The sequence below is a fragment of the Misgurnus anguillicaudatus genome, chromosome 18 (genome assembly GCF_027580225.2).
Source record: "Misgurnus anguillicaudatus chromosome 18, ASM2758022v2, whole genome shotgun sequence".
Lineage (NCBI taxonomy): Eukaryota > Metazoa > Chordata > Actinopteri > Cypriniformes > Cobitidae > Misgurnus > Misgurnus anguillicaudatus.
The window spans coordinates 2,781,349-2,808,190 of record NC_073354.2 but is presented as its reverse complement, the minus strand read 5'-3'; the positions used below and the strand labels follow the sequence as shown (position 1 = coordinate 2,808,190).

At 36.9% G+C, this 26,842-nt stretch overlaps 2 protein-coding genes across 2 annotated transcripts in view; both read right to left on the bottom strand.

The window, feature by feature from the left end:
* The window catches only part of rev3l (REV3 like, DNA directed polymerase zeta catalytic subunit), a 64,396-nt gene extending 52,517 nt beyond the window's left edge, over window positions 1–11,879 (bottom strand). Inside the window, exon 1 of the mRNA XM_073855527.1 lies at window positions 11,328–11,879. Within this exon, the coding sequence (XP_073711628.1) occupies window positions 11,328–11,466 (139 nt within the window). The 5' untranslated portion in view covers window positions 11,467–11,879. The remainder of the gene's footprint in view (window positions 1–11,327) is intronic.
* A 2,873-nt stretch (window positions 11,880–14,752) lies between these two features.
* traf3ip2a (TRAF3 interacting protein 2a) lies at window positions 14,753–26,098 on the bottom strand. The gene is made up of 10 exons (XM_073855526.1): window positions 25,964–26,098; window positions 25,708–25,755; window positions 23,233–23,754; window positions 21,141–21,270; window positions 19,561–19,730; window positions 16,569–16,657; window positions 16,413–16,481; window positions 15,965–16,069; window positions 15,772–15,846; window positions 14,753–15,691 (listed from the first exon to the last, which is right to left on the bottom strand). The coding sequence occupies exons 2-10, from the start codon at window positions 25,721–25,723 to the stop codon at window positions 15,542–15,544; spliced, it is 1,326 nt and encodes a 441-aa protein (XP_073711627.1). The 5' UTR covers window positions 25,724–25,755; window positions 25,964–26,098; the 3' UTR covers window positions 14,753–15,541.
* Between the last annotated feature and the right edge of the window lie 744 nt (window positions 26,099–26,842).

The following is a 26,842-nucleotide window of genomic DNA, read 5'->3' as shown; positions in this document are numbered from 1 at the left end:
AAACACAGCTAGACCAGCTTGCTGGAGCAGCAAAGCTTATGCTGGTCTAAGCTGGATTTTTCGGTAGGGTTTAGACAACATTTTGTCAACTTTTAGAAGTACACTAGCACAAAGATAACCTGAAAGCCATGAAAGCATTTCTGCCATTCTAAAAAAACTGTGTGTGCCAGCAAATGAGTCTCTGTCAGGTCTTAGAAGTCCCCCTTTCTTTGAACAGACACAGCAAAGAATTCTTTTAATACACCCTCCTCCTTCCTTTGGGCCTCATGCATGACCCTTAATTCAAGTAAAACATTCCCTCCACCCCTTAGTACACAGCACATACAAAACAGCTAGTTGGGTTTATACCATTTCATTACAATATTTTATATTCAGACCTTTACAGGTTATTTGATTTATAAAGCCATTTTTACTATTCTCTTTTGACCCGCAAAATAAAGGCTAGGCCTCATTATGGATTACTATGATCAAGAACTACATTTTTTTCATATTTAATCAATATGAAAATCAGACAGTCCAAGCTCTTATTTTAGTGTCCGAATCTGCCTATTTCCATACTATATAGCAGGCGCAAAGCAGTAGGCCAGGTAAGTAGTACGTATGAATTCATGGTATTCAATAAACAGTAGGCGAAAAGAACCCGGATGATCTTTTTCTAAAACATTTTTGGCATATGGTATTTGCACCACAATGTAAACAGTTACTTGAAAAAAATATCAATATATTTTTTAGCAGGACAAAGTATTTATTGATGAACACCATCTACCCAAGTCCTCATTGGTAAGTTGTCCTATATAGTAGAGGACCTTTTGGGGGGCCCCATTGCCACAGGATAACGTCTAACAAGCAGGTCTAAACACGCATCTCTATAATCCATCCATGTGAAACAATGCATAGACTTTATCCAACACCTTTTAAACACTTCTTAAAAGTAAAATGTAGAAGAACTTATTTACATAGAATTTATCAACTATTGACTATTTATTTTTTTATTCTTCTGAATAGGGAATAAAACTAAAGCTTAAGATTCATTTGTTTTTTTAAGATTAAGAGATTGTTGTTCAATTCAGTGTCATCTACTAAAGAAATTAACCACGGTTTAATTATAGTAAAAGTATAGTAAGTAACCATGCTTTTTGGTTGACTGCCATTTGTATTACAAAAGTTTTGCTAATATCTTGGTTCCCCTAATAAGACAAATGGTACATTTGTGGTTACTATAGTATTAATAAAAATATCATAGTAAACCCGTTGTTACCTGTGGTAAATTAATACATTCCCCCTATATTTAATAAGCTAAACTAATTTTGAGGGTTGATTTTTGAGGATGAGGGCATGATGTCACACATCTACCTGATAAAACTGAGCCAAAACACTGTAGAGTCTGACAACAAAAGATATTAAAAGTGCTTTAAACTTCCTGTTTGCTATTCAACTATGAATGATTTTGATACGCTGCGTTTTGTTTCTTTCATTTAGCATTGTTTTATCCTTACTATGCACAAACAGACCTAACCCACTAACTAACAACTACTGATCCAAGGTATAGTGAACATATGAAACAGATACACAAAAAAATCACTCTCCCATGCATACACACATTTCTTGACACTACAAATAAAGTACTGCTGTAAAAATCTAAAGTTGCTTTTCCATTGTGTGTTAAGACGGAGCTCAGCTCAGTTTACTTTGGCTCAGTTTGCTTATCCATGGCAGTTTAGTGCCGCTTCAGAGTGGGTGAGATTATTGACTTATCGTTACAGTTGCACCACCTCTATGTCTGTGACATCATCAATAAAAGCAATACAAACAAACGCCCAACACGGGTGCAACGGAGTAGAGGTCTTTACGCGTCCACATAGATCCGAAAACCTGAGGGCTGATCAGAGTCCTGAGCGGGATTGGATCTATAAATTTCACGTGTGCCTCAGACACAGGTCGGGTATAATAAATAGCAGCATCAGGTCTAGGGTAGGGGTGGGCAAAATGACCAAAATCTTAATTTTATTTCATAATAATAGTAATATGTATCACAATAGTTTTCGTTTTCTTTTAATAAGGTTTTAATGTTATTAAAATCTTTAATGCCAAAAAAATTTCATAATTATCACAAAAAACTTAATAAGTGAACAAGACAAAAAAAAACTAACAAAAGTCCAGTTCACTTAAAGGAATAGTCTACTCATTTTCAATATTAAAATATGTTATTACCTTAACTAAGAATACATCCCTCCATCATCTGTGCGCGTGCACGTAAGCGCTGGAGCGCGCTGCGACGCTTCGATAGCATTTAGCTTAGCCCCATTCATTCAATGGTACCATTTAGAGATAAAGTTAGAAGTGACCAAACACATCAACGTTTTTCCTATTTAAGATGAGTAGTTATACGAGCAAGTTTGGTGGTACAAAATAAAACGTAGCGCTTTTCTAAGCGGATTTAAAAGAGGAACTATATTTTATGGCGAAATAGCACTTTTGGGAGTACTTCGACTCGGCGCAGTAACACCCTCCCTCTCCCATTATGAGAGGGAGAAGGGGAGCGGACTTTTCAGGCGAGTCGAAGTACTCCCAAAAGTGCTATTACGCCATAAAATATAGTTATAAATAAATAAGGATAATAAATATTGATGTGTGTGTGTACATACATACATACATACATACATAATAAAAATTATCTTAATCCAGGACTAGGCCTTATTTTAATTAGGAAATAGTTTTAACAAACATGCCTTACTAAAAACATTACCTGTGTGCATTTTGAGGTAAAACAAAGGGCACTGATTTATTTTAAGATATGTCAGTGCAAGTTGTTTTCAGTTTGGAGAGCTCTTAAAAGTGTTTAAGTCTAGGACTAGTCTAATCCCTGTCCAGGAAACCACCCTATAGTCAAGAGCAGTGAGAGATTTTCTCTCAATGCTGTTTGATTAACATGAATGACACACAGGATTAAAATTAGGTAACTTCCCCTTTAGGACCAAAGTCCGGATCCAATACTGTTACAGATGCGCTTTCTTTTTCAGCTGTTTACTCTCGCTTAAGACCTAAATGGTTGTGTTTATGAGGATACTTGCAAAGAAGGGAATTTTAAAGCATAATGTGTATGCAAGGCCAATAAAGCGTCAAAAATGCTTATGAGCTTAACGAGCAGCGGATGCGCGACTTGCATGCTCCACTCACACAAAACAGGGCGCGCATTAAGCTCTGTTGATTGTGTTTCAATGGCTTATGGCGCTTTTCCATTGCATAGTACCCCACGGTTTGGTTTAGTTTGGGTCGGGTCAGCTTACTTTTGGGAGCTTTTCCATTAGGTGCACAACGTGGTACCTGATACTTTTTTTCGTACCACCTCGGTTGGGGTTCCAAGCGACCCGAGCTGATACCAAACGTGACGCGAAAACACTGTAGATCACGGATTGGTCTGACAGAATCGTCACTACAGCGTCATCACTATATGTAAAGTTTAGCTTTACCTCAGTGTGCTAGCTTGCGCTGTCTCAAGCAAACTTGTTGTCTTCTGTGCTTTGCTAAGTTTCCAAACTCCCTTTTAGCGATAAAAACATCCACAGAATCAGAGAATCAGTGACACCATAACAGTTTTTTCCATTCTTGCAGTTTGTGGCGGAACATTCGCGATGCGCACGTTCGCATAGATGCTTAAATGCAACTATATGAGGCTCAGCAGAGCACCGTCGGCTGACGCCACTGGTGTTTGAACAGAAACTGTCATATGAGACAGAGGTAGTGATAAACGCGATGTGCAAACATCTATTTGTGGTGGCCAATTTTAATTTTGTGGCGGACTGAGAAATAAATAATGTATGGGAATGTACAGCGACACTCTCACTTGTATGATGTCACAGCAGTAGGCAGCGCAAATATAACGACACGCCTATAATCCCTCCCACTGCAAAGTGATACTAAACTCGATGGAAAAGCTAAAGCCAAAGTGAGGTGAGCTGACCCGACCCAAACTAAACTGTGGGGTAGTATGCAATGGAAAAGCACCATTTGACTCATCATTTGCGGTGATTAAATATGTGTAAAAACGTTAAGGTTTCATGATCACGTGCACAGCAACGTGACATGGGTGCTTAACCTCGATAGAGACGACGGACCAAAATCTCTACCGGTTGACAAACTTCTACCGGTTTATCATATCTACCGGTTTATCGCCCACCCCCTAGTCTCGGGTAATTTAAAAATAAATTCGTTTTTAACTCTCTCGCAGGTGTGCGTCAATGTCCTTTTCCAACCCCTCCTCAGTTTGCCAAGAGCGTTTGTGACATCATGTGGCTGGTGGTAGGTAAATTTTAATTGAGACCTGTCAATCAAATTTAAATGCACATTTTAGCATTTTGGTCACCTTATTGTCAACATCAGATAGCAAAGTAAAATAAATGGAACAGCGGGTCAAATTGGTTGGGAGGCCACCGGGGGTTCTTTCTGTCAGACTGGTACGTCCGCAGAATGGACACATGACGGTGCTGTTTACATTCGGGTTTGCCAATGAGTCAGACTCGGGTCTAATTTTCTCGGGTTTGTCTCAGGTCGGGTCTTTCTTTAAAAACTTTTTTTATTCATGCACATCTGGTTTGGGTAAAAGGTGATATGGGTCATTTTGGTTTTGGAACATTTTTTTGTACCTCTACTAGGGCTGTGACGATACATCGCGTTCCCCATTAAAAAGACCTGCCTGAAATCGATTCTGAATCGCAAGGCTCCGATTCTGTGTTTCATGCACAGCTTGTGTGTACTACGGCTCTGTGATCAGTAGGAAGTCCTTATTGATCTAAAATCATTATGAGTCGTAGTCGTTTATAATGTAAATTTAAAAAAGCAACACTCGTCAAACACAATCATTCAAAATATTCTTTATTATTGTGAAAATACCTGAAACAATCTGAAGAACAGCGATATAAATATCCCTTTAGACATTTCCTGGAACAGCATTTGTAATGATTCTTCTTCTGTGGCACAAATGGCATTTCTACACGAGAGCGCCCTCTGGCTTTTGGATGTGGCGGCATTCCACCGTAATTCATTCAAATTCATTCATTGAGAAAATGCGCATTCACATGATTAATCGTCACAGCCCTAACCTCTACAATGGAGTATATCTGTGTGTCTGCAGTCAAACGCTGCAGTGCATGCTCTATTTATATGCCAAACAAAAACAAGTACCAGAAACCTCTTCTGAATTCTCAAGCTTATCTACTAGAAAGTCTGCTCTGACAGTGCAGCTGTCTGCTTAGAATACTACACTGATACTAGTAGGGCTGGAACGACGCGTCGACGTAGTCGATTACGTCGATTACGTAATTACGTCGATTTGCCGGAAATGCGTCGATGCGTCGCATTGTTTACGTTTTCAAATGAAGGCGGCTTCAGCTCCGACCGGATAATACAAGTGTTATACCAAACAGCCAGAACGTGATCAAAAGTGTGGGAATACTTTAAGCAGAGACCAAATAAAACACATACTGTGTAAAACTGAAATGGCATACCACAGCAGCGCAACATCTGTGCATGATCATCTTAAAAGAAAACAACCTGGAGCTCTCCGACCTCAGAATGACGCGATGGCAGCGTAAGTATTTGAATTTTTACAGTAAGTTTTTATACAACAATAGACTCAATGCAGGCATATATGGTGCTTAATACAGCTGTGTTTACATCTTAGTTTAATACGAGCTGCGAGACGCCTGACAGACACGACATTGCATCGCGTCTGGGCAGTATGTTGAAACAGTAAATAAAGAGCGGGACATGTTTAACTTTTTATATTAAGAAGTTATGAAATAATAAGTTACTGTGTTACACTGAGATAGACATGTGCCCGCTTGCACTGAAAGCCAGCTGGCAGCGCGGAGTTCCCATAGCTTATTTTTTTTGCTATGTGCGCAGATATTATAAAAGCTCGTCTCGTTAGGTATTCCTGACATGCGTTTATTTAAAGTAACAGCAGCGTAAACGCCGTTTATAAAATATTAGAAGATCATGCTAACTAAATTTGTATGTACCTGAGACTTAAGAAAAGTTAAATGTTAAAGTTGATGCTAAATGAGAATGCAGTAACGTTACTACTGATAGTAATAATATTAACAGTAATAATATGGTTACATTTTATAATAAGGGTTCATGAATCACAATGAACTTATTTTTACTTCAGTCTGAACTAATGCTGAGTAAATGCATGTACTAATCATAAACTAATGAAGAGTCATCATTAAAGGAATAGTCTACTCATTTTCAATATTAAAATATGTTATTACCTTAACTAAGAACTGTTGAATCATCCCTCTATCATCTGAGTGTGTGCACGTAAGCGCTGGAGCGCGCTGCGACGCTACGATAGCATTTAGCTTAGCCCCATTCATTCAATGGTACCATTTAGAGATAAAGTTAGAAGTGACCAAACACATCAACGTTTTTCCTATTTAAGACGAGTAGTTATACGAGCAAGTTTGGTGGTACAAAATAAAACATAGCGCTTTTCTAAGCGGATTTAAAAGAGTAACTATATTTTATGGCGTAATAGCACTTTTGGGAGTACTTCGACTCGCCTGAAAAGTCCGCTCCCCTTCTCACTCTCATAATGGGAGAGGGAGGGTGTTACTGCGCCGAGTCAAAGTACTCCCAAAAGTGCTATTACGCCATAAAATATAGTTACTCTTTTAAATCCGCTTAGAAAAGCGCTATGTTTTTGACATGTTTTTTAGTTAATGTATTAATAAACAATGATTTCATGTGAGTCATTTTGTAGTTAATGATGACTCTTCATTAGTTTATGATTAGCACTAGGGCTGGAACAATAAAGAGCGGGACATGTTTTTATATTAATAAGGAGTTATTATTCAGTTTGATTTATTTTTATTTTAATTCTTTAATATTAATATATTTTATTTCTTTAAGGTGAATAATGCCCCTTTTGCACTGTTTATGTTAGGCTGAATTAATGTTGGACTTGTTTTTATGTGATTTGTTATATTTTCCTTGGCACTGGCACTGTTTGTGTATTTGTTTAATTGAGAAAATGCTTCAATAAAATGTTGGCATAATAGCAGATGTTACATTTATTATTTGTAAAAAAAATCTTTAGACTATTCGATTAATCGAAAAAATAATCGATAGACTAATCGGTTGAAAAAATAGTCGAAATTTGCAGCTCTAGATACTAGTACTGTATACTAGGTTGTGTTAAAAAAAATCTATTTTAGTGGGACAACATTGACTGGATTATTTTTTCAAAACTAATTTAAATATTTGCAATTAACTAATGTTTTCCCAAAGTTAGAAGGGATGCTGGTGAACTATTTCTTTTAATGTCAAGGACAGGTCTCTGGAATGGGATGCCAAGAAATGCTGTGTTTGTTCAACGCACACCATCTTCCACTTTACATTTCTGTCAGAGAATTAGAAGGGTCCTTAATAGGGTTGTGCCGATAGACGATATCATCGTCCATCGTGATGGTTGACTGACATCACGATGGAGAGACACCATCGTGATGCCACGCCCCCTCCCCACTCCGCTGCGAGTCGACATACACTTCTCTCTTCTATATAGACTATAGTTAACCTAATATCTTTGCGTGAATTGCTCTATAAATTAAATAGAAAATATAACTAATGCATATATGCTATTTTAAATACTGTAGTCTATGCCTGAGACGTGACGTGTGTTAGTCTGTGAAAATATCCTGTCAGGCATTTGATCTTGACTAGGGATGGGCACGGATATTCGAATATTCGAATGGCAATAATAATTCAAATTTAAAAAATGCTATTCGAATGTTTGTTTGTTTTTAATGTGCCACCAAAGGGTAACAACTTATTTAATGCTTTTTCACTTCATCTATACTGTCTTTTACAGACTTAAATGTAAAATATACATGAACATTAATTTGTATGTATTTCTGATTGTTTGGCAATGCAGATTGCAGACGAATTTAAGTTTTTCCTTTTATCTCCGGGTTTGTCCGCGCCGCGCCGTATTTGGCCACTGGCTCAGTGAGGGCTCACGTGTTATTAAACGTGCTTCTCCGCCGCCCGACTCAACACATCATGAGAGATTTGTACGCTTTCTGTTATAAAGTCTACTTTATTTTGTTAATAAGGAGACAGAAACGGAGAACAAAATGAAACGGAGAACATTTATTATATGCGGTGCTCTTTTGAAAATGAACCGGATAACTGCACATGGCAGTTTAAAGCAAAGCACCGTCTTTGTGAAATTTTGTTAACGTTAGTAACTTTGCACAGTCAACAATAAGGTATCGAGCCGCTTACGTTATTTGTAAAATAATGTTAAATACAGATATTCAATCTTGTTCAATCCGTCTGTTGTTTTAATCGGATAACCATCATCAGTAAGAGTTTTCTCCGCAGCACCGGCATTATTGTATCTAGTCAGAAGAACGGGCTTTCACCGAAGCAGGTAGGATAAATACGGTTTTCTTTATTCACAAATACATGTCAAACTAAACTGAGAAGATATTTATATGGCGACTGAGCAGTCGGTTATGTAGATGTGTTTTTTCATTTGCTCCGGGCTCTTGGTGTTTTGAGTCTGTTTAAATGATGATAGCCTACTTTGTCCTCAAACTTCGCTTAGATTTGGGGTTATTGTATAATATTTGGTATAATATAATGTATGTAAGATCAAACAGTAATGAATTAATACTAACGACCGACTTGAAACTAATGATTTGCTAGACTTCGCTCCGCATTAAGTTTTAACGCATTTTTTTCTGTAGGATATTTTTTAAGAAGAATTTAAAATATATATAAATAAAATATATTTTTTTACAATGTTTTCAACTTAAAAATACATACATACATATATATATATATATATATATATATATATATATATATATATATATATATATATATATATATATATATATATATATATATATATATATATATATATATATACATACAGAATATAAGTTTAGCTTGTTGTGGATATTTCCTAATTAAGCCTTCTGTGAAATTATGACAAAATGAAAAATACAAAACACGCATGTCTTAATTAACATAATTTAAATAAACGAATATTCGTTCTTTAAGAGCTTAAATATTCGAAAAATTAAATATTAAAAGTAATAGTAAATTACTGGTAATAGTGGGTTACTGGAAAATGCCCATCCCTAATCTTGACATTGCTAGAATCTTGTCTTTTTACATGCTGTACATTTATCTTAAAATAATTAATTTTGTACAAGAAAACAGCCCATATTAATCATTTATTAGTAGCCTATTGAAGTGTCTCGCGAGATCGTGCTCATTGTTACATTGAGGCTATACTGCACTGAAGCGGCAGATTAGGATATAAACCCAGAATTCAGCGAACGTCAAGAACAAGAAAACGGGAACAACACTCCGACCGAAACGCGGGATTTACATACACAGCATGTTTAAATTTCGATGTGTCTGGCCCTGTTCACTTTGTCTAGTTTTAATAAGCTGCGGATTGAAGTGCTGGCTGCTCCCCGCGGTGCTGAAGACCCGCTCTCTGACGGAGTACTGGTGGCACATATGCACAGATATTTACGTGCAAAATTTGGAAAGCGCGGAGGAGTCGTTGGGTTAGTAAAATAACGGGTAACACTTTATTATAATGTTCATTAATTAACATTAGTTAACTACATAAGTTAACATGAACTAATGATGAACTGCACTTGTGCAGCATTTATTAATCTTTATTAATGTTAATTTCAACAATTACTAATACTTTATTAAAATTTGGTTAACGTTAGTTAATGCACCGTGAACTAACATGATCAAACAATGAACAGCTTTATTTCTATTAACTAACATTAACAAAGATGAATAAATACTGTAACAAATGTATTGCTCATGGTTTGTTCATGTTAGTTAATACATTAACTAATGTTAAATCATGAACATTATAATAAAGTGTTACCAAATAACGAAATTATAGCTTTTAAATAGAAAAAAATATTTATGTAAAGAGATTAAAAAGTGCTTAAAAGTGCACAACTCTTCTTCAGTGGATTAAAGCTACTTTTTCCCCTTATGTGCAACCTATAGGAAAGAGACATTAGTTGGGATAGTAAATAACAAAATTATAGATTTTAAGTACAGAATAGTATTTATGTAAAATATATATTAAAATAAAAAGTGCACAACTCTTCTTAAGTGGAAGTAATAAAGTAAAATAACGAATAATAATTATATAATAACGAATTATAACGAAAAATTAAAATACCCCCCCCCCCCACCTAACGATATCATCGTCCATCGCGATGGTTTACGTAACCATCGTCAACTGCCAATTTATGGGGACATCGCCCAACCCTAGTCCTTAATTTTACATATATTTTATTAAAAGTATAACGCACATTCAGACTGTTTCTTTAGACAAGAAGAGTCATTTCTAAACAATAGCACATGATCAAGGTGATAACAATATAGGCGTGGCCTATACAGCAAGTGCCAAGTCTCTGGCATGGACAGGGTTGTAAAATCACTGTCAATAATTTCTGTTGACCTGACCAATTTCATAATCAAATGCCACTGGTATGACTCATATCCCTCTCGTTATGAACCACTGACAACCCTTAGTTAACACCACATGAATGAAGCATGATGTCTGTCAGACTAGCCATATACTAATAGTCAGACATAGGTGATATTAGGGGAGGGGCTCTCATTGCAGCGTGCATTTGATTGGACAAAAATGTTGCTGTGCAGGATGAGTTATCAATACTTTAAATCCATTTTCCCTACTACATTTGAAAAGAAACAGACTTTTAGGAGAGCACTTGCATGTTTATGACGTCAGTGCTAAGAGACATGGACCCACAGTCCAGGCCTTGACAACACACAATTCGTGAATGTTGCAGAAACACCAACACCACCAAAACAGAACAGTGACCCCTGTCTGTCTCTCTCCCTTTAACCTTAGACCACAGTAGAGCATGCCAACCAGCGTCACAATCACATGATTATTAAATCAAAGGCGTACAAAAACGACTTGTTGCTTTCATTTCATACGATTTAGATGTGTGTGATTACATCAACGAGTGATATGGTCACGCGAAGAGGGTTCATGGTTGGAGTAAACACGTCCACATGGCGGTCACTCTTTCCCTCAGAACGTATTGACAACATGGCGCACGGAACCACACCAGAACGCTATGGGGTTTCTTCCTTTCCCCCCACTAACACATGCACACACAAAACAGACCCGTGAATAAGCTATGTGCTTGAATTTAAGCACGCCTGACTGCAACAGTTGGTTTACCTGACGTGACATTAGAGAGATGACCTGTAAATAACATTAATACAGACATGCGTACCTGCTGATGTCGACCCAAAGATTCGCACCACGGGCACTTTCTTGACATCGCTGTCTCTGAACTCGGAATAACAGACGTCTAGGTCTCTGATGGGGCTGGTGAGGTAATAATCTGCCGTGACGATCCGGAGCGAGAACATATTCGGTTCGGTTCTGCAGGACAAGCATAAGATCAATTGAAACAAAGGCAGCAGTTGAATCCTAGTCTTTCCTCAGAGGTGCACCATTGCCTCGTGTGTGTGCGGAGCGCATGGACTGTAAATAATGGTTCTGCGCGGAGCATAATTCGCCGTAACATGAACCGATAATCCCATGCTGCAGATGTTTTCCCAGTGTCCACGGTCACAGGCTTGAGCCCAACCCAAGCGCCTCAAAGACGCAATGCACTTGATTTTAGCACGAAAATCCAATGTGCACTCCCAATGTGGCTTTCCCCCGCCTCTGTAATACGATCACAACATTGTTGGGCAACCCTAATCATCACCATCCCTCCCCTATCCACGTTGAGTGCACTGCAGTATTCCCAGCGACTAGCCACCGGGTCAGCCAGTTCATTGTTGAGCCCCACTTCTGCTGCGAAAGGAAGCTCCACGCTGTCTCTGCTCTAATTGGTCGGGTCCGAAAAAGAGGCGACGTCTGATTGGCTCACAGGAAAAGGCGAGTACTCATTGGCTCTCGGTAAGCGGAACTTACATAGAGAGATGATTACTGCCCATATGCGCTCTTAAGGTGGTTGAACGGAGGACTTACTTTCCGCTGAATCCATATACAGTTAAGAAAAAAACAAACAAATAAATATCGATTTCCAAATCGAGTGCTTAAGTGACGTTATCACTATACGATAAACATTGCGGATCGGCTTGCTCAACAAGTCCAAATGCCTCGAAACTTTCCATACCATCGATTTATACATTAGACAATGGAGCCGACTGCATAAAAATGGCAAACTGAAGTAAAATAATGGAATATCCAAAGAAATATGATTTACCTTTTTCTGTCTCAGTGCGATAAAGTCTAGATGCTGATTGGTCAGAAGCGCGTAAACGCGCGCTTTTACGCGCTTCTGACCAATCCGCATCCAGCTTTCTAAGATAACGGAAACAACCAATCCTGGCATCCGTCCACTTCAGATCGCATGTATTTGCTGCTATCTTGTGGTCACCAAGAAAAATAACATGCACCATATGTTTGTGTAAAAGTTAAAATCAGTTACTTTTGCACAAGACATTTATAATTTGTAAACAAGACTTAATGTGCCTAAAACAGCTTTAAATGCAAGTGTACGTGTGTCCCTTTAATTCTTTTTATGGACACACTACAGTACCCATTAGGGTGACCAGACGTCCCGAAAAATTCGGGACAGTCCCGAAATTTAAGCTGCTGTCCCGAATCCCGAATCCTGCTCTAATTGTCCCGAAAATCATACTGAAGCAAAATCTTGATCCCGAATCCCGCTTTAATTTCCCCGAAAATTATACTTAAGCAAAATCTTGAGTAGTAGTTGTCTGATAAAACGTGAGCGAGGAGTTTAAGTCATCCTGCAGCCAGCGCCAGCCGGCTGCTCATTGGCTGCAGCCAGCCGCTGCCAGCTGCTCATTGGCTGCAGCCAGCCGCCGCCGGCTGCTCATTGGCTGCAGCATCTTGCTTTTATACTGTAGGCTCTCATGGTGTTAAAACCTCCGCGAAATATGCTGACGTTGTATTGTTTCTATTAATGTATCTAATTCATCTATATGCACAAATACTATAGGAGCTTTTTGTTTTATAGAGTTGACTAAGAGAGCGAAAGTTGCAGCAGCCGCGAGGACAGTTGAAAGTGCAGGCAGTGACAGTCAGTCGCGTGAAGGAGTCAGATTGGTCGAGGGCACGCAAAGCACTTTGTTAAAAAAATACTTCTATACATATTATATAAATTTATACGCATATGTACTTATATTAATAAAAATATGATTAGTTCAGTAACTTCAGTTTGAAATTCCTTATTTTTATTAATATAAAGAAAACTATTATTGTATAAAGTATAAAATACTACGTATTATATCAATTTATTTATAAGCATATGTACTTATATTAATATGATTGATTCAGTTTGAAATTCATTGTCTTTTATTATTAAATAAAATGAATAAATAAAACTATTATTGGATGACCCCCCCCCCCCGTCCCGAATTTCAGCCAATCTCATCTGGTCACCCTAGTACCCATAGAAGAATGTTTTTAAATAAAACTCTTTCCCGTGGCTTTGGAAACAGAGTTTTATAGTGTTTTATATGTGTACTAAAAATCCTAAAGCATTGCTTTTCTTAGTGGCATATAGTAAAAATCATCTGCAATGAGTGGCAACACAAAAATCCCCGTTTCTGTATCTCAAAACTGAAAAGCTAAAGGAAAGTCTGGTGCTTTCTAGAAGTTTCTTGTTAAGTTTATCAAGAGCAACAGCTCACTGAGCTGCACTAAATCATTGACTTTTCTCAGGAAGGTCTGGAACATGCAGATAAGATCTGAGTAATGAAAGCGTGTGAGTGCATAATAATTTATGTCTTTACATCATAATTTATATGAGCATAAAGATTTCAGAAAGAAACTGCTATGTTGCAGGGCCTGAAATTAGAGGTTAAATTGGAAGATTGATTTTATTCAACAACAACAACAGAGATAAATAAAATGTTTAATACATGACAAGTGTGTGTGTGTGTGTGTGTGTGTGTGTGTGTGATGGATTTCTGTTATACTGGTTTTCTTGACAGCACTTCCTGTAAACCTTAAATCTACCGGGCTCACAGAAGCCTGATGCACAACACTGCAGCTTTGTTCAAACCCCCAGACTCAACTACTTTCAGTTTGTGTATGTGTACTTCTCTTTAAAGCACCCGACAAACATGATTTCTTGGTATATTTAATTATATTGTTTTGAAGAGTATTTCTTGTTGTAAAAAATATATATCCAGTTTCTTTGCTTTCAAAGTTCTTGGACATAACAACATTGTCACCTTTTGTTCATTAAGGGTAACATCATTCCTTAACCACAACAGAAACAGAATATATATTTCAATAATTGTAAACTGTCAGAAAAATGGTGCAGAAATGGTCCCAAGCTGTCATTGGGGCAGTGCCTTTTAAAAAGGTCCTAATATGTACCATTTAGGTACAGATATGTATACATTTGATACCGTGTACATTTGAGATATTAATATGCAATCTGTGGTAGTAATATGAAGTCTTTAGGTACAGTGGTGTACATTTTGACAGGGTACTGCCCCAGTGACAGCAAGTGACCTTTTCTTTTTTGACAGTGTATGGAATTTATGCGCTGGATTTCCTAAACAATTTCATACGTCACTTAACCGAGTGTGGGAAGGATAAAAAAATAGTTGAAACCTTTATACAAGTGCACTGCAAATGCAATTAGTGTATTCTGACTAATAATGAATATTTGGCTACAACCTTGTTTTATTGACATGTAATGAGGAGTGCTACAACATAAGTTCATCCAAAGAGAGCAGTAACATGAAGCAATACAAAGTTATAAAATTGGATAGTAGTTAGTATCAGGTTACATAGTATCTTTATCTCATTATAAATACCCTAAAATCCACAATGAAGTTAAATCACTTGTGTTACTTAAGAGTTCTGTAAAATGTCTAATGTGACATTTAAAATCACCACAGTACTGTCCATAGTGCAAGGCAGTGATATAGATATATACTAGTCAACATTTGAAGTGGATCAAAACCTTTCGTAAAGGTTGTCTTAAAACCAATTCCCAACACCCTTTCTTGTCTTTGGACAACTTTGATTAGCTTTTTCATCCACTTAAAATGTTTACTAGTGTATATAAAAAAAACATACAGAAAATACTGAAAACACAATGTGTCATATTAACCTATAATGTTTGCAGAAATTTGAGTCAGTTGTGTAGTCTGTGTGTGTGTGTAATAGAGAATATTGAATATTGATAAGGATAAATTGTCTCACATATGACAGAGGTGTGTGCTTATACCTTAATCACTTTCAAATATACTTGATTATTCTAACTACTATAAATACTGGGTTAAAAAGACAAGAGTGTACTTTAAAAACAAACAGTGTGTACTTTCATTAAGTTTGTCGCTTCTTGTTTACCCTTTTACTGCAGTTAAAACCAAATAACCATCTTTACTAAAGTTAAACCATGGTTACCACAAAATATCCATGGTTGTGCTATTAATCCCATGGTTACTGTAGAGGTTTTATAGTGAGCGTGAGCTCTCTCCCCAGCGGAGGAACGATGTATTTCTCTTCTCTGAGTAAACGCAGTAACAGATCCTCAGCATCTTCAGGCCATCTGTACCGACGAGTATTCAGAAGCCACAGCGGCACATGACTCTACAGTGAGAGACAAAATCTCATCATACACTTTTTTAATATCATTTGTGTATGTAGTCAGATTGTTTTTATTCGTGTACCTGGTTAGCACAGGGAAACAGCACTGGCACCAGTCTAAAGTTAAGACATCCTTGCTGAATGAATTCATTTTGGATCTGAAAGGTGGAAAAATACATGTACTGTTAGACTGAGTACAAATGCAGCTGAGACCAAGATAGTATCAAGTACTAAAACCCTAATGTCCACATTATTTGGAAGATTTCTGTCTCTCACCTGAGTGTGTATGTACTTGGTATGTAATCCATGTTGATCAGATCCATCACCTTCAACATCTGCTTTATACTTTGGACTGATCACTACGATGATTAACACTGACTTCTGCAAAGCACAATCATTGATAAAACTTCCAGATTACACTACAGCACAAAGTTTATTTCATATTTAAGAAATCTATTTCTATTTATATATAATCTAAATCTATTTATATATATATATCAGTGGCGGCTCATGACTGCTGCTCTTCCGAGGGCCGCAAATTCAAAATAAGTGTTCGGAGTGTCACGTGCGTTGCTCCTGTTTTCAAAATACGTGTTTGTTGCGTTATGTGAACCATGTGCATCACGTTTTTTGTCAAAATAAGTGCCTGCTGCACAGGTGTCAAAACTGTTTTTGATAAAAGATACACACAAAAAACTCCAAGTAATATATATATATTACTTACATTTTTTAAAAAACTGTCCATCCATTTGTTTATGTCCATTTGTCTAACTCGGTCTTCAAATATATCAATCTGAAAGAAAGACAGTTTGTTAATCTATCAAACATTAACAGATATATAATGAATTTAAATAAATTATAAGTGTAAAAGCATTCTTACAGCTGGTCTGAATCCTTGATTTATCAAAAAACTCACAAAGGGCATCAACTCTGCTGTAATGTCCACTGAGTATGTTATGAAAACATCTCCTTCAAGTGATCACAATTATTAATGTTAGAGTTCATAGAAATCTGCTAGATCTGACAGTGTTACATATATGTTTGATTCAAAAAAATATTTAAAAACTTTAATAAACTGCATGTCAGTCATGTTTCCATCCAGTTTTTGTTATCGACAAACTACATAAAACAGTTTGAGAAATATGCGGTCTCCTTTCTGTTTCCATTCAAATGGCCTTTAATCGATAAAATTGTGTGCACTAAATTAATTATGAAAATGAAGGTGTACAGCAAAAAAAATCTGAACTTGAGCTGTTTCCATTGATATTTTTGCCTATATCGCAAATTATTTACCTTTTGTGTTCCAATTTCTTAAAAAAAAAAAAAAAAAAAAAACTAGACTCAAGCTCCATTCAGACTGCAGGGTTACTGAAGTGGACACTACTAATTAGTGATGCACCGATGCATCGGCCGCCGATATTTATCGGCCGATTTTTGATTTATTTGAAACCATCGGCATATCGGCAATAGCACGAGAAAGGCCGATACCGATTGTTTATTAATTAACCGCATAAAGTCAATGAATTGCATGTCTGTTGTTCAATTAAAATGATTTAATGTTTGGGTGTGCACTAGGGCTGTTCCGAATACCATTTTTTGAGCTTCAAAGCTCTAGTAGAAATCAAATAAAATATTCAAAGCTTCGGAAGGAGGGACTGAACATATTTTTCTCTTTAATAAAGGCAGGAATTTGTGTACGTATGTGGCGGCGTGCCTGTCACGCGAGCTGCGAGAACAGCATTAGTGAAACAAAACACGAGCAATACTTTTAATAAGGTAACGTTAGCCTAACATTTTTCTAACAAACAAACACTCCCGTATAAGAAATTAGAAGCATAGTAATTACTGATAACGTAAAGGGTAACTTAGGCCATTTAAATAAAACAACGTAAATAAATGAACGAATGAATGAAGTTCAACAAACTGTAATAAAACGGTAGCATACTTTCAAAATCAAGTTTATTTACTAACACTTACACCATCCAATATGTTTTTCATCAGTAGAACAATAAAAAAGATATTTTGCAGAAAACCCAGTGCTCCGTCATGCAAGTCAACCGATCCGCCACTTTAAACATGTATATGTAATACAAAAGTAATCCCCTATAACTCCGTGTGACATATTGATGTCTTGTGAAGCAAATCAATCAGTTTTTGCCAGAAACTGAACGTTATTTACAACACTATTTGCGTGAATGCCAAAGCAGGAAGCCCGCTTTCCGTTCGAGGCGATCTCTTTCTGATCTCTTCTACTGGTGCAGTTTGGTGCTGTTGGCTATGGATGTTGGTCTCTCTGCGCCACCTATAGAGCTGGAGCGTGTAGCGCACTTCCTGCTTGGCAAAAGCTCTGCTAAACAGACTGCACTTTAGTGGGGCAAGAAGTCCAACTTTTTTGAAGTAGCAATATTTATACTCTGTTTAAAGCAATAGCACTGGCATTATTTATGCTTATTAAAGAAATCCATTATATGTAAAAAAAAAATAGTTAATGTTATTAATAAAAGAAATGCTGAATAGCAAAAACCACCTTTGAAGGTTGTCATGTTGTCTTATTATATTTGTTTTATTATTATTAATTAATAAAATTATTAATTTATTAATTTGTGCCTCTTATTATGTTGGTCAGTTAAATGTTAATTAGATACAATCCATGTTCAGTAAAAATAATTTGATGCAGAAATAAACTAGCTAATAGACCAACTGTAGAGTATTGTATACAAGTGTTTAATATCGGTATCGGCATCGGTATCGGCCAGAAGTTGTCTGCTTAAATCGGTATCGGTATCGGCCCAAAAAAATCCTATCGGTGCATCCCTACTACTAATTTATAACAACTCTTAATAACCTTATTGAAAGAGATGGGCGACACACAGCAAGAAAGTTGCTGGTGGTCTAAACAGGGAGTAAATCTCAGCAGAGACCAGATCAGGTCTGAAATTTGTTTTTAATTACCGTAAAAGTGTCTATTTATAGTTATGTGATGCTAATACTGTTAAAGAGCATCATCTAATGCAGAGATTATAGAGATTATTACCAGGCAGCTTCATTTTGCACGGGGTTAGTATTACCTGGTGACCTCTAGTCATTTGTAATAAATTGTGGAGATTGTCTTTGATCTTAATCCGGTGCCATTTAGTCATTTCTTAATTTCTGTAAATTGTAAAAAATTCTCCCGCAAATGACCTACCATACTTTGCAGAACACCGAGGTCTTGTGATAATATTAGTCCCGTGTGAATCAGCATTTCTGTAATTTGGACAGAATTTGCGGGGTCTGTATCATTTTCAAGGCTTTTCATAAAAAAATGTAAATGAACAGAGCACAGCGGGCCAAATCAAAACAGAAAGTCTCCAGGCTGCAATATTTTAGAGCGACCATCGTTTGCGGTTGTGTCCTTCAGAGGGTCCACATGATGAAAATTATTTTTGTGAATTTATTATTTTCTTAAAATAACATTTACTTGTGTGAAAGCTCCTTTAAAAAAAAAAGTGTTTCCAAACTTGTTTTTGCGCTAAACTTAAACGGAAATCAATTCTGTCAAAAAATGTGAAAAATGTTATTGATAATATGCTTTCTATCAGTTATATCGGTACACTTTTTTATGTGCTAAAGCCTTGGATGGAAACATGCCTACTGTGTCATAACCAGATGTATTGCGTTCTCTTTCAATGTAAATTTACTTTCATGCATTTATCCAAAGCAATTTACTGTAGATTCAAAGTCTACATTTTTTCAGAATGGGTGTTACCGGATGAAAAAGAGGCATGCATCATCTTGTCTGGTTATGACACAGTGATAAATGATGTGCTCTTGGCACTCATTTGTAAAAGGGTGTCCAGATACTGGTGAACAGTGTTTGAAACATCACTCACTGCAGTCGTCAGGCAGACTGATGGTGCGTGTCAAGGTTTGGGGTTGACCAGCAGCAGGAGGTTGAATGGGGTTGACACACACCTCTGATATGAGCTCCTTCATACGAGCCGTGCTTTGACGGGACGTAACCTGAATGGGCCTCAGAGGGGCTACAGGTCTAGGTAAGGACCTTTACAAGGAAAAGAACGTATGAGAAATAAAATTCAACGGAGACAAGATCAATATTCAAGCAAAGTTATATGTTTAGAAATTTCTCTGCAACTAGTGTCACCAAATTGCAAAAGGTTTTATTTAGAAGACTTTGGTTAAGCAGACAAAGAGCCCTGCCCCAAACTCAATGGTCAAATAAACCTTATCTTGACAGTGCAGCAGTCATAGTATTTACAGTCACACTTTATAGAGGAATCAAATGTCCTAAACATAACCAATAGATGAAAATCATTAATCAAAAATGAGGTATGAATAAAAACATACTATTTGGACAACATTAGTTATTGCAAAATATGATCAGGTGATCACTTCCTTAAAAATATTACATCTGGATGTTTATTTTACAGTTTAACACAGTTTAAGTTGTTCCTTTTCTTTTGAGATGTAGTACAGTGTTCACACAAACATTTTATAATGCCCAGTTAATGGCAGATTATTGCTTAGGATACTGAAACTAGAAAACAAAGACATACTATTGAGTCACTCCCCTGACAGACACAGAATCCCAGAAAGAGACACACCTTAAGACACAAGTATACTCTTATTATTCTGACCTATATTTGTTGTATGAAAAAACAAACAACAAAAAACCTAAGTATATAGCCAACTAAGGTTGCAAGTTTCTTGTTACCAAAATAGCTCTACGATTCAAGTGTTTCCCAAAACCAGCGTTTTAACAAACATTGGTAAACAGCAGTGGCGGCCGGTGAGTTCTTTATTCGAGGGCGCACGATGCAAAGTTCGTCACAACATGTATGTAGCCCGTCGTGTGTGTGGTTCGTAATTTCAAAATATGTGTTTGATGTGTCGAGTGAACCTATGTGCATCACGTGTCTTGTCAAAATAAGTGCCTGCTGCAGACGCATCTAAAGGGTTTATGATAAAAGAGACACTCGCGTTTGCCAGATACTCGCATAATCTCATGCATTATCAGAGTTTACTGTTAAGGGAGTGTCTTGTATTATGTGAACGAGAGTGTCTCTTTTATCATAAACGGTTTTGACGCGTGTTTTGACAAAACACTTGATGCTTATGGTTCACATGACGCAACAAACCCATATTTTGAAAACACGAGCAACACACATGACACTCCGAACACTTATTTTGAATTTGTGCCCCTAGGAAGAGCAGTCACGAGCCGTCACTGTACTGTAAACTTACAAAGACAGTGCTCTTGATCACGCAAAATAAGCAAGCAACGTGCCATACATCTTATGTCAATCATTCCAAATATACACAAACTCCAATTTACGTCTGATAATTTGTCAAAAAATGTTCTCTAGGACTGTAATAGTATTTTTATATTAGTAGTGTTGTTAAAAAAAATGTGTATCAAAACAATATTGTGAAAAAGAAATGAAAAAGGTACCTGTTCTGAGGGTGGTATCTCCTATACTGAGGTGGCAATTGATGGTACAGTGGATGGTTGGGCTGTGGACAATGCGCAGGATGCTCGTGCTTATACTGGGAGCGAATAAAAGCCTCTGGTGGGAACTGACCTTAAACATAAAAATATGATATTAAAACCTGCCCATAACTGTAACGAAAGAAATGACTCTGTGCAGTTGATTTATGGCTACATTAAACTTGCAGAGTTATACTTATTCAAGCCCGTATGAAATCAGAACGGACATCATTTACAAAGTTTCATATATCTTTCTTAAATGTTTTTAGTTATTTCTATTTATTTATTAAAAATCCTTGAAAATGTTAAAAGCCCCCAAACAGGTTTCCCCCAAAATCACCTAAAATACACAGACACACATTTGGTGGGATTTCACAGATACCAAGCATTTTTTTAAAGAGTACCCCAAAAAGAAAAATTATGTCTTAATTCAGTCGTTCTTATGTCTAAACTCAGATTATTTTTGTTCTTTTTTGTATTTGTTTATTTTCTAACACAAATTGAGGTGTTAGACACAATGTACATGCTACTCTTTTTAATACAGTGAATAGGGACCGAGGTTTAAGAGCTCCAGTCCAAGAGCTAAATGTTAAGAGTCCCATTAAATTATTTGAAAGTCTAAAATACAGATACAGGCAACACAGAAGAAATCATTGCAGCTCCTGATGAGCATTGATCAGTCTGCAAAAGAAACTGAATGATACACTATAAATGATAATCCAAAGCATCAAGCAAATAGTCTGCGTCTGGATCAGTAATGTGTCATTTCAGATGTGTTCTTGCGCTCTTGAAAGGCACTGCAGGAAGGTGATGCAACATAAACGGCCGCTTCAGATAAAGAGAAAACGGTTTGTTTTTTAGTACTATGGGGTGCATTTTCCATACAATGACATACCTCACTGCTTAACGACTGTAGTACAATGTATTATTGGAGAAACAAACTATCATAGTAATTTGTTGCACATCCGTGTACAAACCACGTTGGGTCAACAATATAGTTTATGATGTCAGGTTAAAGGCGGGGTGCATGATTTTTGAAAAACACTTTGGAAAAGGGAGTACCAAAACACACTTGTAGCCAATCAGCAGTACGGGACGTGTCTACTAACCAACATCATTGCCTGGGTTGTGTATGTGTGGGTCTATCAACAGAAGGTCCAGATTGTATTGGGGTTGGGGTGTGTTTGTTTAGGTGATTTCAAATGTCAACACTGGCTTTCAGAGATCATGTAACTCTGTGCTTAACTACCATAGTACAATGCATCATTGGATAAACTACTAAACATAGCTGATGACGTCATGCATGTTGGAGTAGTAAAGCCTACAAATTAATCCATTCAAGATCTAATTATTTGTTAAATTATTACATTAATAAACATGGCATCTAATGACTACTCTTATTTGACTTTTTTGTTCTCTGTTGTTTTGCTTTATTTCCAGAAATTGCATTCAATCGCAGTTTCTTCTTATGACATTTTATGGCACCCTTTTCAAAAAAGCGGCACTTAAATTCTCTTGACTATATTGATATATTTGGAAGGATATTTATTAAATGCTTGCTTATTTTACTGAGCATGATCTGTGTAGGTCTACATGTCATACTAACGTGAAACAATGCTTCTAACCACAACTCGAGAGCTGTAGTTCCAACCACACAAGTTTACGATGTAGTTTGCGAATGTTCTTTGGTACAATGGTTTTGGAAAACACAAGAATAGAGGAGCTCAATAACGTTCAGTGTTTGCACAGATTAATCGATTGGCTGAATAAGACGTTAATATATCATCAGAAGCCGAGAGGATTACTTTTGAGTTGCTTGTATCTATATTTTGGAACTTCAAAGGCAAGAAGGACTTGCATTACATGAATCACTAAGGAGCACGATTTGTTATTGGGTACGCCAACTTATTAACATTCTTTTCTGTGGCCAATCAGGAAAAAACAAACAACACTAAAATAACATATGGCTTAGTTGACTGTATCTTTAATTTTTAAGTGAACTTTCCCATTAAAATGCTAATAGTCTCATTATAATGCAAAGTTACCCCAGGCATACCATAGTATCCCTGCTGATTTGGTGAAGAATGTCCGCACATATTCTCCACCATGTCAGGGCAAAGAGATCTAGGCTTTTCCAGGCTTTCCTCATCCTCGCTCACAGCATTACGGAGATGCTGATATGGGACAGGCAAATTTTGAATATTGAGGTCTGAGAAGTCTTCACTCAGATCTTCTATGTGCGGTCTATGGTCTCTCTGAGGGTCTCTTCTTGAACTTGTATGCAGGTATAGACTGGGCAGTCCTACAGGGCTGTCATTAACGGACCGTTTGATGATAGGATGCTGAGTCTGACTGACCCTTAAATCTTTGGAAGGAGGCCTGCAGTATTGGTCTGAGTAATCCAGGCTGCTTACATCATGGATGGACATCTGAGGGCTGAAACCATTACCTTTGCCTGTTTCTCTAAGGTCAGGCATGTGCGAGTGGCACTCCTGGCACGCCGGCCAGGCCAGATTAAGAGAGGATAAGGTCATAGACTCATCAGTTTCTACAGGGATACTAGGATGAGGACAACCATCTGAATAAAAAATAAAAAATAAATAAAAGGTAAACACAATGACAACAGAAATACAGAAATTTAGATCACTTAAAGTGCCTAAAAACTAAGTACTAAGAACATAATAATAGCGCCTTTATATTTTTGTTACACCTTTATTATTGGACAATATAATATTTATGATTAAATATAATTCAGCTTTAATTCCTGTAAAACTATAGCCTGGGTTTTCCCATGCTGCCTTGCACGCAAATTTATTCAAGTTGCAAGTCTAGCATGAAAACTCTGGCCCTTTTTTGCCCCTGAAATAGGGAATCAATCACAGAACGGGGAGGGGGCAGCAAGACGATGACGACGTCTATGCGGCACAACAAAGCAGTTTTGTTATAACAAGGCAACAGACGCGAAGTTACTTTTCAATGCAGCCTTAGACATTGTTCGGAGTAGTTTTGAATGCAAGTTTATTTTAAAAAAAATTATATTCAAGAAGGATGTTTGGATATGGCAAGACATGATAGCCACAGAGTTTTATAGGACCAACCTGCTATGCATCGTCGTCGACGAAGTACAACTTATAAATGGTAAGTGGTATTTATTAATATCATATTGTCATTATGCCTGTACTGTGGTTGTCACAGTGTCACTAAATTGTGTTGCAATATACATAGTTGCATAGTTTTCAGCTGTGTACCGTGCACACGTACCGATAAAGTCATTTACGTTTAAATTGATGTCGCTCTACATACGTCATCTTGTATAATTGAAGCGATTGGCTATGAGCTACGTACAGACCCATTTGATAGACATTCGTAGCGCCCAATAAACGGCATTCGTAAACCATGGCTCAAATACGAGAAAATGAGCATATGGTTCATAGACCACGTCTCATTCTTTTGAGACTGGTCTGGTGTTAGCCAGGCTAGTAAAACTATGCAATTTTGCAAAACTGCTTTAAAAGTCAAATACCAAAGAATTGTAAATAATGAATAACTGTATTATTTTATTAAAAACTTAAAATCGAACACAATGTTTTCTTTGAGTACACGCACACCGGCGCCGACAGGTGGCGCATGTCCGCGCCGCCCAACTACGACTCAGGAAGTTGCTCAAATCCCTGTGGCGCCACAGACCACCACTCACATAGTTTAACATTAAATAACATCATATTTGTCCCTAATCATTAACGATTAACATTGGCTGCTAACGTATATTTTGCATTTTGAAGTAGACGCTATCTGACTAAGCTCACGTTATTTAATGTGCACTTCCAGTTCTACGATACGAGTTGTCCTAGACGTGTCGCGGCGCTGAGCTGTGCGTCCTGTGTGCGACCCCCTTTAAACACACCTTCTCAAAACGTTTTGAACGTTTTGCATGCTTTTGTCATTTTCATTATTCTTATTATTTATATATAATTTTATATTTTAAAAGAAAATTATCCTTCTAGACTGTGTTTCCTTAAATTAACATTAATTACAACATTAATCACTACAGTGTTGTATTAATGCATTAACATTGAAATAAATACCCTTTCAACATTTATTAGAATGTAATGCATATGAAAATTGGGGTGGGCTCAAAAATTCTGTCATATAGCTTATTTTACCATCAACCATTTTTCATCATAACCAGTGTTGATAAACTGATTCTGTGTTTCATAGATAATGATCATTGGTTTCATTACTATCTATGTGTCTTCTATTAGTGTTGTTGTTATTATTTACAGTATAATGCACCCGCGTCCTTTCTTAAACACAGCTGGAAACGAAACAATTTAGCCAATTGTCCAATCAGTTTTACACATGGAAACACTCAAGGGAGAAGTTTTCAACTGCAAATGTCCTTCAGTTAAACCTACTGTAGCTTCATTTGAATATGAAAGGTGTACAGAAGTAGCCTACATGCACTTAGAAGTTACATCCACAGACCTGCTGTACATAATAAACAAAAAGCCTTCATAACAAAAGGATTTACCTGGAAAAGACTCCATTGTGTCTGTATTCCGAATTCAGACGAAGTTATCTGAGGATGAATTGCACAAAATTACACCACATACAGTAAAGACAGTTCGTGAAGACTCGAGTTGAAAACTCGGCCTTTCTTTACTAATCATTCACTAGTCGACGAACATTTTAGTCTACAGCTCTACCTAACAATTTCAAGTGTTTAATAGTTTAATCTTTGTTAAGATACGTATGATTTGTTTGTGTTGTACATTTATGTTTCTTACCTGTCTAGATTGTCCCTTGTCATAAACAGTAAACAGCACACCTGCTTTCGTTTTTTTGAGGAAACACTTTCTATGCAAATTAGGGACAGCACAAATTCTTTTTATGCAAATATTACAGTTTGGTAGACTCTACACCGACGAATCGCGTTACAAACTGAACGAAACGTACCCATTGCGTAAACAGATGGGCGGGACTTTACCTGTTGCGCGTTAGAAAGTCTGAATCCTTTAAAGATTCGATTCTTTCGAATAAGCTTTATGATTCAGTGATTCATCTGACCGATGTTTATTGGTCGTCATAGCAGGCAGCCCATTTACACGTTTTCCTTTTCTAATCGGCAAAGATGCACAGGTGCGAAATTTCCTCATTTATAAAAACCATAAAGATATCTAGATATGATAAGAAAATAAATACAAATTGGCTTGCAACAAATGATTTGTACTGACTATAAATTAAACTACTGGCTGCCAAAACCTTTAAACCACTGAAATATTTAGAAAACAAACAATGATCAATACCTTATAGGCTATGGTGTCAATGCATTTGTTATTGTTATATTGCCGTTCATTTTAAATTAACAACAATTTATATGTGATGAACAACATTTATGGTACTGTGTTACTTGGTGTCTTGTGGAAAATCTGGTTCCTGAAACAAAAACATTTCAGAAGCACATGTATATGGGTACCTCAGGTGCAAAACTCTTGAAATGCCACCTTTGTTAAAAATGAGATAATGACTTTTTATGGAGTTCATCAAGGTGGAGTAGGCCTACTATCATCCCTTCTTTTCAATTTGTTCATGGATGATCTCTCTCTACATGAAAATGCTGAATGGTGCTTGTCTTATTAATCATTTGACAAGAAAATTGTGCTGCA